The 14,676-nt window shown below is 48.0% G+C and overlaps 1 protein-coding gene across 4 annotated transcripts in view; it reads left to right on the top strand.

Moving 5' to 3' along the window:
- The window catches only part of KATNAL1 (katanin catalytic subunit A1 like 1), a 50,047-nt gene extending 44,947 nt beyond the window's left edge, over positions 1 to 5,100 (top strand). For all 4 annotated transcript variants that reach the window (XM_073341078.1, XM_073341069.1, XM_073341096.1 and 1 more), the window contains 2 exons: positions 1,119 to 1,245; positions 3,065 to 5,100. In XM_073341078.1, coding sequence (XP_073197179.1) covers positions 1,119 to 1,245; positions 3,065 to 3,263 — 326 coding nt within the window. In that variant the 3' untranslated portion in view covers positions 3,264 to 5,100. The remainder of the gene's footprint in view (positions 1 to 1,118; positions 1,246 to 3,064) is intronic.
- The last annotated feature ends 9,576 nt before the right edge of the window (positions 5,101 to 14,676 follow it).

Here is a 14,676-nt window from a genome sequence, read left to right as displayed (position 1 = left end):
AGAAGAGTAAGCATTTGGTATGATTGCACTTCCTGAGCTGTTTTGCGGTTTTATGAAGTGTCTGTACGGGATATTTTTTAACTTCATGCTCTGCCAAAAATGTGCTCAGTTTTGTTTTTCTAATATGTGAGTACAAAGGAGATCACTAACCATAGGTGCTGCCCAGTGTTCGGGCAGGGCATGCCAGGTTCTTTTCTTTCCTGGCACCTCCTGTTGAGAGCTGCTCTAGTCTGTGATGGTGTGCTCCTTCTGTGACGCAGCCCTCCTGCTGGGTGTCACGTTGATGTCCACCCCTTCTGGAGTATAAGAAGAATCCAGCAATGGGGTAGCCCTCTAGGTAAAGCAAAGGGCTCCCAAGTCAGGGTCTTGACTCGTCTGTCTTTAGTGCCTTCTCTCATCTAGAGTGCCCATCATGGTTAGACTTCTGGCTTTGATACCCCTAGCCTAAGGGGTGGTAGGGCAAGCTGGGACCACCCTCTCCACCAGCTTCTAATCCAGGGATCAGTAGTAAGCAGCTACATCCTGCACCCCAGAGTGCTACACTGCTGCTTCTCTGGTCACTTGCTACCTGTCCCCTCTTTTCACAACAGATAAAGTACAGTAAAACCTCAGAGTTACAAACATTTCTGTGTTACGAACAACCTCCATTCCCGAGGTGCTCATAAGTCTGAGGTTCCACTGTAAAGATTTTTAATAACTGGAATCAAAGATAAAGTCTCAAACCTTCAGAGAATCTCTAGGCTCTTCCCTTTGGCTGTGGCAACTTTGCCAAAGGCAGGCATCAGGGGCTCCTGCACTGCTCCTTCCCAGGAACTCAGAATGTATGTCAGTTCACCTCCACTGTTTGCTGCCTTACTGAGCTGACCCGTTCCTTTTGTGCTCCTCCTCCTCCTCATACCATGCTTTGCAGGTATGGCCTGGTGAGGCATCCTGGGTCTGGAGCAGCTGCCTATCTCCTTCCTTGTTGGTGCTAGGTTTGTATAACCTATCATAATAAGGCTTTTCATCTGTAGTTTCCATTTAAAGCCTAGATCGAGTTTGTCTTTTTTTGAGTATGCGTGTCAGTGACTTGAACAAAAGTATTATTAAACTTTAAACAAGTGATTCTTGTATCACAGCAAAAGGTAGAGCAGAGCTGCTTAAGATTAATCTTCGGGAAGTAGAGATGGATCCTGATATACACCTTGAAGAAATTGCTGAGAAGATCGAAGGCTACTCTGGTGCTGATATAACTAATGTTTGCAGGTATTTTGTTCATTTTATTTGCAAACAAATATAAAATCAATAGTTATGTTACTCAATAAAAGAGAGCAGCACCAGGCCCTGCCCACAATAGTCGAAAGCATGCTAGCAGCAACTATGTTTAAGGCTTGAATACACTTGCTAGCACTATTCGTACAATAGGATGGTTCTTAGAAAGCTTGAAGACTGTGTCAAGATGTGACGGTGTCTGCTATGGTCGTGGGAGAGCAGACAGCCTGAGCAAATGTTTTGTTACCATTGTCTATTTTCACCGACTCCTGTTTTAATCTTCGAATCTAGTATAAAGCTGGGTTGTTTGGGGTTTTTTAACCCTGTGGATTTAGGAGCTGGAACTTCCTGCTGCAGAAAGAAACAAGATATTTTACTTATTCCTATCTAATATTTTCTATTGCATTTGTGTCCAGAGACCCAATCAGGACTCAGCTGCTCTCAGTGCTAGATAGAGCTGGCTGGAAACTGGAATCCCTATTCCGCAGGATATTTCAAAATTTATAAAATATATTGCTTTGAACCAAAAAGAACAATGACATTTCCTGCAGAACGGGAATTCCAATATTTTGTTTTGAAAAAGTCAAAATGACCTCTTGTTTTGATCTTTTCCAAACATTTCAGTGGCTTCCTGCGCTCACAGGAACACTGTCAACTTTCCAGGCAGGGAGATGGGCAACTTGGGGACCCACAAGCCAAGCCTGGGAGCTTGGGATCTGTGGCTTCCAGGCTCCCCCAGGCTTTCCAGCAGACTGCCTGGTTTCCATCAGAATTTCATCAAAATCCTTGTTACGGCAAAACATTTCAATTTAGAAGAATCAGCATTTTCTAATAGAAAAAAGTTCTGCTGGAAAACGTCCAACCCGTGCTAGAGCTAGGGGCTGAACATCAAGTACAAATGCTTGGTCCCTGCCCAGAGGAACTTACGCTGTATGAACATGTCTCAAGACTGTGGTCACCCACATTTCTGCTGATTAAGTGGCTATTAACCTGTGTTGAAATGACTCCAGAGTTTTGAAATCTTTGTGTTGAACTGTACAATAGTTAGGTTAAATGTTGTCCCTCGGGCCTATATTCTCCCTTGCTGGGAAAACTGCAAAAAGAGAATCCATAGCTGAAAATTCCACATGGGCCATGCTGTGAGAAATGAGCGACGTTCTCTTTTTCTGGTGAGCAGGGCTTAGAAAGGGCCAGGGGAAGAGTCTACCAGATGAAAAGCGTATAAGGATCTGCAGGCATCGGTGTCCTCAGCCCTGTGGATTAATATGTCATGTGTGCTTTTTGGCTGCCACTCTGCACTTTCCAGACCAAGTGACCCTGCCAAAACTGGCAGCAGGGCTGAATTGCATGTCAAGCTGCCATTGGCTCCCCCACCAGGGACTGCACACTGCTAAGGAGGTTGAAGCCATGGAGTGGGAGATAGTGCTGCATCAGAGGGGAACAGAAGCTTGAATGTTTCAAAAAGGAGGGATCAGTTGAGCACAGTTTTTGTTTTCATGAGTTTAGTGACTGCATTGAAGTCACAAGATTCATCTCCATGAATCATTGTAAAAGGTTTTCAGTTTTATAGTTTTAATTATCTCTGCACATTTACCATATGCTTAAATGGATTTGGGTACCAATGCATTCTTTACATCAAATGAATGTAGTGAACTTGGAACATAGAAGCGAAGAAAGATGTATTCTACATCTTGGAAGTTATTGCATTCTTAAGTGTTCCTTCCAGTGAAGCTTGAGAATATAATCAAAATTCATGTGGCTCACTGCACACAGTACTGACACTTAGTTCCCATGTATTTTCCTTTGTTTCCAGGGATGCCTCTTTGATGGCAATGAGACGGCGCATTAACGGCTTAACCCCAGAAGAGATCCGTGCACTTTCTAAAGAGGAACTTCAGATGCCTGTCACCAAGGGGGACTTTGAGCTGGCTCTGAAGAAAATCTCCAAGTCTGTTTCAGCTGCAGACCTGGAGAAGTATGAAAAATGGATGGCAGAGTTTGGATCTGCTTAACCTCAGTGACGTCTGTTCTGGGCAATAGTTTTTTTTTTATCTTTTTCTGTTGTAAACTGTAAAATGAGTTAAAAATGTTTTAAAAGCTTTAATAAAAGGTTTGATTTTTTTTTCCTTCTGGTGACAAGAACCCCTCCCCCCTTTTAAATTTTGTTACTCTTGAAAGGAATAAAAATGGTAACTCACACAAGACATAAAGATGCTTTCTGACTGAATAGTAAAATGCATAAATAGCAAAGGGAAAATACACTTTTGAAGATAAGCTGCACTTTTCCAGTGAATTTCAGTGTTCCTTATTTTCACAGACACTAGTCTTTCATGGCCCAGATATGTAAATCAGGCATGGGAGGGTGATGAGAGAAGCTAGCAGAGATTTGCTGCATACCTTATTTGTAGGAATTGCTGTATTTCTAGTAAGGATCGGGTTCCTTGCCCTTGTATGTGGCACTGAAGTTACTGTTCGGCTGCTGCTTCTCCTTTCATTAGGTTATTCTGAGCAAAGTAAGTGGGTAAAATTGGCCTTGTTTACAATAAGCAGAGAGCAGTTTGCATCAAGACTCAAATTGTTAATGATTTTGTTGGAAACTTTTTCAGCCTAATTTTTCTCTCACTCTCACCAGTTTTACACTGGTGTAACTTCACAGACTTCTGTGGTGTTATTCTGACTTTACGCCAGTGGAAGTGAAAGGAAAATCGGGGCACTTGATTTCTTTTGGTCAAGCTTAGGCCACATTTGCACCAGTGTAACCAAAGCTGTGATTTTTTTTAACTGATTTTAGTTGACCTTCCACTCTTGCACTATTACTCATCCCCCTATATTTTGTTTGTTTTCTAGATATTTTTTATTCTTATTTATTAAACACCAATAGTGTGCTTGACTCAATTCAAGACTCTAATACCAAGCCCATTCCTGCTCCTAGAAGACAGACACTGGACATGGAGCTCTCGTTTTCCTATCAGTCACAAACACTCTCTTTCCTAGACTTGGTACAGGACAACATTTGTTTACGCTGTGGAACTGTTTTTGCAGTTCAGACTTTTATGCAGTTTTCTTAAATGTGTAAAAATGCTTTGACTGGGAAAATGATTAATTTCGGTAGATTGTCTCCTACCCCAAGCCAATGTAGTGCTGAAAAAGGCTGGATTGGCAGCTTTGGCGCATGAAGGCCTCCGTCCCAGAGTGTGGCTGTCACACTGGAAGTAGCTGTGCTGGCCCCTCTCCACATGAGTTTGTGGCTCTCATATCTGACGTACCGGAGCTTCCTCTGCTAGGAACAGAGAGAGAGAGTTCAGTTTCAGTGGCCATCCTGTCCTTGGCCTCTCTGCTGAGGCTGTCAGTAAGGCTGCCAGTTGTGACGATGGGGATTGTAACATCGACCTGTTCTTTAGGAATTAGACCGAGTCCACTTTTCGTATAATCACCAAACTGCTGTGGCATGCAAGCAACTTCTTGCTATAATTGACTTTGACCAGACCTAGAAAGGTTCCAACTACCATTATTACTCCACCGAGCTGGCCAGCCCTTCATAGTACCTGCGGGACATGGCCAGAATTGTTTAAATGAATTCCTAGTGCAAACACAACTCTGGTGCCTCACCCATTCACTTGTTAGGGGAGAAAGACGTCTGGGATTTATTCTAAACAGTTCTACAGCACATAACTGGTTACGTAGGCTACATTTGCAATAGTTTTGCCATGAATTCATTATCTGTAGATACCTTGGATGTAGACAGCACCTTGGGCTGAGCCTGTGAATGGTACGGTTTGCTCTTTTCAAGCAAAGGGCCTGCTGTAACTTGAATGGAAAAAATCCCAATAAATGTCCTGATGACTCTCATTCATGTTGCATTGTACTTTTGTTTGGATGCAGACTTTGGGATCAACTGTGGCTCTTCTGGCCCAGGCCCCTGTGGCTGACTTGGGCACGATGCCTCTTGAGCTCTGGCAGTGCAAGGGGAGTACAGCTGGTGCAGAGACCTTCCAAAGGGTGCAGCATTTGCTCCACTGGCCAGAGCTGGGGGAAGGGAATTGTGGGCCCTGCTGCGCTGTACCCCTGCTGGGGGAGGCTACCGGGCTCAGGGAACGCATGGACTCTCATTGTGGTCATCCCTTGAAAGGTGGAGAGAGAAGGCTCCATTTGCCCTCTTTCCCCTGGCTAGTCTGCTGCACTTGTGCAGGGCTGGGCACGTTTGGACCCCTTGTGTTTTCACATATCACTAATGATATGTGTGACCATCAGACTAAATAAAGGGGCAGTCTCGGAAGTTGCAAGAGGTGCAAGTGGAAACCAAGTGTAATCTATATTGTTCTAGAATAGAATTCATCCCTACTCAGGCGGTCAGCACAAGCCCTGTGGGTTTAAATGGGATTTAATTGGTGCATTGCCCTTTGCACAAAAATGAATGTCACCCCTAGTGAATAGCTAAGCCTTTCCTGGGGGGGGGAAGGGAGAAAAGCTTTTAAAAAATAGCAAGCTTCTATAATTACTCCTTGTTCCTTCGTGGGTGGTGAAGCTGTCAAGCATTGCACTTTCCTGTAATTACTGTTGTTCATTTGATTTTAATGTTATTCTTTCATGTGGCTACTAGATGGACATTGCAGAAATTAAAGGACCCAATGAGATTCTCTAATAAGTACTACTGGAGTAGTGCCTTGGTCCCCCATTGTGCTAGGCACTGTACAAACAGAGAGAGAGAGAGAGTCCCTACCTGAAGAGCTTACAACCTAGGCAGACTGAAGGGGAATTGGAGGCAGGACGTGACTTGCCCAAGGCAATGCAGCAGCTCTGTGATAGAGCTTCTCCTGACACCCAATCAGGAGCCCTACCCACTAGATCATGCTGCCCTCCTCTGTAGCTCCATCTTGTAACAAAAGTCTCCTTTGCTACTGTGATTTGCTAGGGTTGGTTGCCTCAGTAAACAGGGGTCACTCGGGGGGAATCATAGTCATGGACTTTTCCCTCCTACCCATCCGAATTCTGATCCGTGTTTTGGGCTTTGAACATTAGGATGGTGTGGATTGCACTCTCAGCAAATTTGCGGATGATACTAAACTGGGAGGAGTGGTAGATACGCTGGAGGGGAGGGATAGGATACAGAAGGACCTAGACAAATTGGAGGATTGGGCCAAAAGAAATCTGATGAGGTTCAATAAGGATAAGTGCAGGGTCCTGCACTTAGGATGGAAGAATCCAATGCACCGCTACAGACTAGGGACCGAATGGCTAGGCAGCAGTTCTGCAGAAAAGGACCTAGGGGTGACAGTGGACGAGAAGCTGGATATGAGTCAGCAGTGTGCCCTTGTTGCCAAGAAGGCCAATGGCATTTTGGGATGTATAAGTAAGGGCATAGCGAGCAGATCGAGGGACGTGATCGTTCCCCTCTATTCGACATTGGTGAGGCCTCATCTGGAGTACTGTGTCCAGTTTTGGGCCCCACACTACAAGAAGGATGTGGATAAATTGGAGAGAGTCCAGCGAAGGGCAACAAAAATGATTAGGGGTCTAGAACACATGACTTATGAGGAGAGGCTGAGGGAGCTGGGATTGTTTAGCCTGCAGAAGAGAAGAATGAGGGGGGATTTGATAGCTGCTGTCAACTACCTGAAAGGGGGTTCCAAAGAGGATGGCTCTAGACTGTTCTCAGTGGTAGCAGATGACAGAACGAGGAGTAATGGTCTCAAGTTGCAGTGGGGGAGGTTTAGATTGGATATTAGGAAAAACTTTTTCACTAGGAGGGTGGTGAAACACTGGAATGCGTTACCTAGGGAGGTGGTAGAATCTCCTTCCTTAGAGGTTTTTAAGGTCAGGCTTGACAAAGCCCTGGCTGGGATGATTTAACTGGGAATTGGTCCTGCTTCGAGCAGGGGGTTGGACTAGATGACCTTCTGGGGTCCCTTCCAACCCTGATATTCTATGATTCTATGATTACACTTCAGCTTCCGGTCTGGTGGGTGCAGCTGTAACTCCAGTGAAATCAAAGGGGTTGTACTTGCTACAAGTGACCACAAGACTCTAACATTGCTCTTTGGGCTGCTGCACAATGCGAGTGTCCCCCGCAAGGTGCATTCAGCCACCGTGATTCAGAAAGTCTCAAATGTCCGCATGTTCTTTTGTGTCATGTGAGGCAGTGACCCGCTTGCCAATGAGAGCCCTGGGAGGATGGGGTGATCTTAGGAGATCATTACCCTTAGCTCCTCACTCAAACTGCCACTTTAAAGTGTTAAGCCATTATGTCATGTCATCGGAACCATATGTGAAACAAAATTCACTGTGGTGGGACTTAAATGTTCAAACATCCACACACGCAAGACCAAAATGTTACATCACTGAGCCCCCGATCATGAGCCTTCTCTCCCACACCTCAATCAATTTTCTCATGTTGATGGTGCCCTTATAGAAATGTATTTCACAGCTGCAGAACGGACTTGTGAAAATGCCCCCAAATCACAGATTTTATTCTTTATCTGTATCATGGTAGAGCTCAAAGGCCCCAGCCAGGATCAGGGCCCCATTGTAAAACCACACTCTAAGAGTCTCTGCCCCAAAGACTTTGCAAGATAAGGCCCTAATCCTGCATTGCAGCTCCCTGCAGATAGATCCTTGAACCGTCACAAAGCCCCAGTGAGGCCAATGGGGGCTCTGCAGGAGTCTACCTCACCTACCAGCTTGCAGGATGTAAGAGTGAATGGGGAAGGAGGGCAAGGCTGACCGTGACAAGAGCTCATGGTTACCTAGATTAGCTATGGGCACAATTAGCAGGAATCAGTTTACTTAAAAAAAAAAAAAACTCTCTGCAATTGTGACACAGTAAGTCATCACTTTCATTTGGTGATGCCTGAACTACCATGGGCACAAAGTCCAAATGAACCATAATCTGGGATAACGATTGGATCATTTTGTGTATATATATGTATTTTTGTTCAATGTGTGACCTCTCAGTATGTTGTACCTACATTACAGGGGAAATTGTTTTAAAACAGTATTAAGGTATCTTTCCAAACATCTGCGAACATCTCTCCTGCTGGCACTGTTAATGTCGTAACCTTAATACATTGGTTGTATTGATAAACATGGAGAGTCTTTCTCTGTTTGTTCTCGCAAACGTTTTCCTGATGTTCAATCTAGGAGTCTCCCACCTGAGAGTGAGATTTTTTTCAGCATGTGGTGTTGACGTTTGAATCACTAAAACCCTCGGCAGCCAGGGACTGATGTTCACAGAATCTGTGTTTTGGATCTAATCATCAGTCATACTTTCCATTCTCGGCAGGCCTTTTGTGGCCACAAGCTATAAAACAGTGTATGCTGCATGGCTGATGCTGATGGAGGAAATGGGAAAGGCCCTCTCTGATTTTCAGCAGAGAGTTAATGCCCTGCTCAGACCTTACACAGTTGTTTAGCTCCACTTTTTTACCTGCTCCTGGGGTCTGAAAGTCTAATCAGGCACTCAAGAAGCTATATGATTAACAGACCCCATCTGGAGCAAAACCTATGACACCTCCTGTTCTGCCTGGTGGTGAACAAAAATCCACTTGGGATAGTGACTGCTACCTCCGGGTGGAGCACCCACTCGTGGTGAGAGGAGAAGTCCCTGCTTAGGTGATCTGCTAGCATGTTCTTGGCACCCGGAAGGTGACACACTTCTAGATGAATTCTGTGGTCGATGCAGAAGTCCCAGAGATGGAGTGCCTCTTGGCAGAGGATCACGCTCCCTCTTGTCTGTTGATGTAGAACATTGAGGCTGTGTTGTCCGACAGGTGAGGTAGGAAGACCGCACACACTTTGTGTACTGCCTTGAGGTCATTGAAGTTTATGTGTAGCGTCGACTCCTCTGGGGACCACATAACATGAGTCTGGAGGGTGCCAAGGTGTGCAAGGGTGCCGAGGAGTCCGAAACCAACTCGACTAAGTGAGGAGTGCTGACAAAGGGAATTCCTTCCAGGACTTTCCAGGGGTAGGTCCACCATCGCAGCGAGGTAAGTATCATTGCAGGGATGGTAACGACCTTTTCCAGGTAGTCCCTGGACTGGGAGTAGACCATCGCCAGCCATTTCTGCAGGGGTCACATCCGGAGCCTGGCGTGGTGCACCACATATGTACACACTGCCACGTGACCAGGGTGCAGGCAAACTCTGGCCATGGTCAGAGGAAATGCAGAAACTTCCGCAATGAGGTCCATCAGTGCCCTGAATTTCTCCAGTGGCAGGAACACCCTGGCACAGGTCGAGTTGAGCTCCGGTCCGATGAACTTGATCCTCTGCACCGGAACCAACGTGGATTTTTTGTAATTTACCAGCAGGATGAGGCAATGGCAGGTGGCTAACAGCATCACGGCATCCCTTTTGGACCTGGGACTGGGAACTGCCCTTGACTACCCAGTCATCAAGGTATGGGTAGATCTGGACACCCCGACATCTGAGGTAAGCAGCCACCACCCACATGCACTTGGTAAATACCTGCGATGCAGTCGCTAGGCCAAATGGGAGGACCGTAAACTGATAGTGGTTGGGACCTACCATAAACTGGAGGAAGCATCTGTATCCCTCGAAGATGGCGTTGTGGAAGTACACATCTTTCAGACGGAGGGCGGCATACCAGTCTCCTGGATCTGGGGGGGAATGATGAAGGTCAGGGAGACCATGCGAACTAGGAAGCAGTTCAAGTCTCGCAGGTCCAGGATAGGTCGCAGACTGCCCTTGGCCTTTGGGATTAAAAAGTAGCAGGAATAGAACACCCCTGTTCCTGTACTCTGGAGGAATGACCTCCATCACACCTAGCTGCAGTAACCCCTCTACCTCCTGTGCGAGGAGACTCATGATAAGGGTCCCTGAAGAGGGATGGGGAGGGGGAGTGGGAAGGAGGGGTAGAAAATAACTGAAGGGTGTAATCCCGCGCCACCGTACTGAGGACCCATTGGTCCAATGTTATAGGTGCCCATGCAGGGAGGAAAGGAGAAGAGCGGTTGGCAAAAATAGGGGAGGGAGGATCCTGAGAACAGTCCAGTCAGTAATCCTTGGGCATACCTTCAAAATGAGCGCTTGCCTGCCTGCGTATTGGGGTCAAGCTTGACTGAGAAGCCTGTGGAGGCTGGTGGCTAGGACGCTGCTTGTAGCCTCTGAATTTCTCACGGGGAGGCTCCTGGTGAGAGTGGCTCCCCGGCCCTGAGGCTGCTGCGGCTTAAACTGCTTGCAGGGAAGGCCGGGCACATACAGGCCCAGCATTTTAAGGGCCGTGCGGGAGTCCTTTAGGCCATGGAACTTGTTGTCTGTCTGTTCCACAAACAGGGCTTGCCCATCGAAGAGAAGGTCTTTCATCGACTGCTGAGCCACCGTGGACAAGCCAGAGAGGAAAGGCCAGGATGCCAGGCGCATGCCAACGGCCAAGGCCATGGTTCAGGCAGCAGTGTCTGCTGCATCCAACGCCACCTGGAGCATCGCCCTGGCCGCAGTCGTGTCCTCCTCCATAATATCCCGGAACTCCTTCCTAGAAGCCTCAGGAAGAAGCCCTCAAACTTGGCCATGGCTTGCCACATGTTAAAATCATAGCGTCCTAGTAGGGCTTGATGGTTGGCTACCCTCAACTGGAGACAAGAGGACGAATAAACCAAACAAGTCTATTCTCTTGGAGTCTTTGTTCTTAGGGGTAGCCCCGGGTTGACCTTGTCACTCCCGGTGGTTAACTGCTTCTACCATTAGGGAGTTGGGAGCAGGGTGGGTGTACAGCTACTCATGGCCTTTGGATGGCACAAAGTACTCGCACTCAGCCCTCTTGGAGATGGGTGGCAGGGAGGAGGGAGTTTACCACAGGGCATTAGTGAGTTTAGAGACCCCATCATGAAGGGGCAGAGCCACCCTGGCCAGTGCTGTGGAGCAGAGGACATCGAAGAGAGAGCATGAAGGCTCCTCTAGCTCCTCCGCCTGAAGACCCAGGTTGGCAGCGACACTCTTCAGTAGTTCCTGGTGGGCTTTAGCATCATCCGGAGGAACCAGGGGAGGGAGCTTCATTATAGCCTTTTCCGGCGACGATGAGGAAGATGACAGTGACGTAGGGTCCTCCAAGACCATTCGTGGCCCAGTGGCTTGTTCCCCTGCTCCCTCTTGGACCTGCGGGGTCCTCACGCCTGAGGCTTCATGCACCGGAAGAGGATGGGAGAGAGAGGCAGCTGATCTCTCTGAGGCTCCAGATACCGAACAGGCGGCATGGGAGGGCTGGGTGAACCCCCACAGGTTCCATGAGTACCTTGGCACCGGCCACTGAGCCTGAGGCCATGGGGCCAGTTTCAGTGCAGACAACATAGCCGGTACTGGAGCTTGTCCCGCCATCAGGGAACCTTGCTCCAAACCAGTCTGGATCCTGAGCAGTCGCTCTAAGGTGACCAGGATGGAGCGGAACGGTGGCTTTGTCCTGACTGATGCTGGTCTTAGGAGTCCGATCAAGAGTGGGGTCTTAGGGACCAGTGCTGCTCAACGGATCTGTGATGGCTTGGAGCCGGTGATCTACATCTTGCACTTGCTGAGTGGTACCAGGATGAGGAGCAGGACCAGGAGTCAGAACGGGCCCAGTGCCAGGAAACGCCTACCTGCGGTGATGCCCTCCTAGGGGATTGGTGACGGTCCGAAGAATGGTAACATCGATCCCTCCACAGATCCCTGGAGCAGTACTGCAGTCTCGGAGATACTGGGTGGCGGGATTGGTACTCCTGCTGGGGGGTGTGCCTGCAAAAGTCTGCGCCCGGTGGCCAGTGAGCTGCGCCTTGAGCCTCTCTGCCCATGCCCAAGGTCCAGGGACCGAAGGGGGCTGCGTTGCGTCTGCCTTTCGTGGTCAGATGTGTGGTGGCTACGGGAGGGCAAGTGCTGGCGGGACGTCCCCCACGATGGGGAATGGTGCTGCTGAGTTGGGAGACCAAAGTGGTCTGAATGCGGGTTTACCCTGTGACCGGGGAACCACAGGAGCTGGTGTGGGTGGCACTGGGAGGGACATGATCTCCTGCGCCACCTGCAGGGTCTCTGGTGTGGACGGTACCTAGAGCTGATGGAGGCCTCTGCCACTATCCGGGGTAGCTGGCAGGAAGCAGGTTGGGCTACATCACTCCACCGGAGCTTGGACCCAAGATCCCGACATGGGTGAAGAGTTGCCCAGCATGGGACCTTACTCACATCCAATCTTATCCTTTTCCTTGCAGGAGGTTGGAGACTGGCCTCACCCTGCCTTCTTGGGCTTCTTGGTCGGAGCCACAGATCAGGACCGGTGCCGGCCAGTGGACAGTCCCGGGGGGGTGCTGCGTACCGAGGTCACGGTACTCGGTGCTGAGTTGGAGCGTTGCTCCGGTGCTGGGGTGAGGGCCGACTCCAGGAGGAGCACTTTTAAACGAATATCACACTCCTTCTTAGTCCTTGGCTTGAAGGACTTGCGAATTTTGTTCTTCTCACTAATGTGCCCTTTGCCCAAGCAACACAGACAACTGTGTGGATCACTAATGGGCATGGGCCTCTTGCAGCGATCACAGGGCTTCAGGTCTGGGGACTGGGGCATGCCCCATCCCGAGGCAAAGTCCTGTTCAGGACCTACGAAGTCTCTAACTATAGCTAAGGGATTTATAAAGACTAACAGAAAACTCTATACGCTATCATACAAGAGATAACTAGTTTGTACGAAGTATGAACGAGCAGCAACAGCACTGGCTGAAGCAGCCACAGTTCCAGCGCCATCTCTGGTGGCAAGAAGGAACTGAGGGTGGGGGGAACTGGCAGAGCCCTCTATGCTGCAGCATGTGTGCACCGCTCCAGGGGGCGCCAGAGCCGGTACGCTACAGATACTGCTGAGGGAAAAACTTCCTGCACCGGTGCATGTGGCGAGCTCACGCACCTAAGTTGAATGGACGTGAGCAAGCATTTGAAGAAGAACTTCTGAAGCCAGTTCACTGTTCAGCTGACAACCCATGGTTGAAGCTACAATTCCTCCAGTTTCAGCTGTTTACTGTGGCAACTCTCACGCCCACCACCGGTGGTTTTATACAAGTTTTATTCCATCATGAGCGCACTGAGAGACTGCCTGGCTGCATACCTGCCACTGGCTAAGGAATGGTGCCTTTGCTATGTGGACACCTGAGTCAAATCAGGCCCCATCCACCCATGATTACAACCACTTACTTTACATTGGTGAGTAATGAATGCCACTCACACTTTGCTCTCTCCCAGGTTTTCACTTATGCACAAATGGGCAATAATATAATTTGTATTATAGTCATGCTCAAAATGTGCCAAGCACTGTAATTGCAGATAGGAATAACAGTCCCTAATTGCAGTTTACATTCCTGGACCTGATTCAGGACAATTTATTCCAAAATTGATGGGAGATTTTTTTCACATTTCCTCCTCGGTTGGTTTCACATGATCTCATTGTTTCTCTAGCTATCCAGATAGTTTGGCGCACTCTCTCCCTTTACAAGGTGTGTGCACGTTCTTTCATCTTCAGTGACCAGAGCAGTATGGTGCAACTTTGTATTCTCTTTTTTTAAATGGACGTACTACAGGTTCTATGTGAAATTACCTTCCTTTCAGCTGGTGGAATGGGTCAACAGGTTCAGCAATGGAAAGAACAGTCCTTTGGTCAGCAAGCTTCATTCTTGAAGTGTTGGAGAATATGGTGACCACAAAACACCTTTAAAAAAGTTAACACAATTAGAAAACAAACACACACAACTTGGGCTCAGGAAACCTGGGATCTCATGTGCCCTCTCCTCTGACAGTTAGGAGTGTCCCTGCTTTTCCACCTCCCACTTACACAGCTGCTGTGCGGTTGTGCTGAGCTTTATGATCCCCAGATGCCTTGACATGTGTGTAGATGTTTTCATGTCTCTTCACAGATGTCTTTCACACATGGATTGGTTCAACAGGCACCTATCTTGTTTAGCAGTGGGTGTTCTTGTATAGGCTGTTTGTGCCATGTATAACTGAGCAGGTTGAGTGTATGAGATAAAGTGAAATAAAGGTCATTGGGCTGGTGAAGGTGAGAGGAAGCATGCGGAATAGCAATTGGGTGGAAAGTAACAGAAACCATAGCAACTCTGTGAAGGGTTTATAAATATAACAAAAGAAAAGGGAATAGCCTGAAGGAGCTGCTGTGCTGACAACACACTGCAATATGCATGTTTATCAGAATAATGCCGTATTCACCTCTGGGCCAGTACATTTCTGTACTGTAACAAACTGTGTCTGCTTCCGAGACTGAAGGAAGGACCACCTCAGTCACTAGCTTCTTATCCTGCCTGGTTTCTCAGTGCTTTGCCGGTCTCCATATAGGATTGCGAAGGACGCCAAAAGGGCTCTTTTATTTAGGCTGTCATGGAATCACAGGCTCAGTGTCCTGGAACTGCTCTGTATGAAGCCAGACAGGACTCTGGCGTAGCATGCCTCA

This window comes from Lepidochelys kempii, chromosome 1, assembly GCF_965140265.1.
Source record: "Lepidochelys kempii isolate rLepKem1 chromosome 1, rLepKem1.hap2, whole genome shotgun sequence".
Lineage (NCBI taxonomy): Eukaryota > Metazoa > Chordata > Testudines > Cheloniidae > Lepidochelys > Lepidochelys kempii.
Note: the sequence above shows the minus strand (reverse complement) of the source record. Positions and strands in the feature narration are given on the sequence as shown.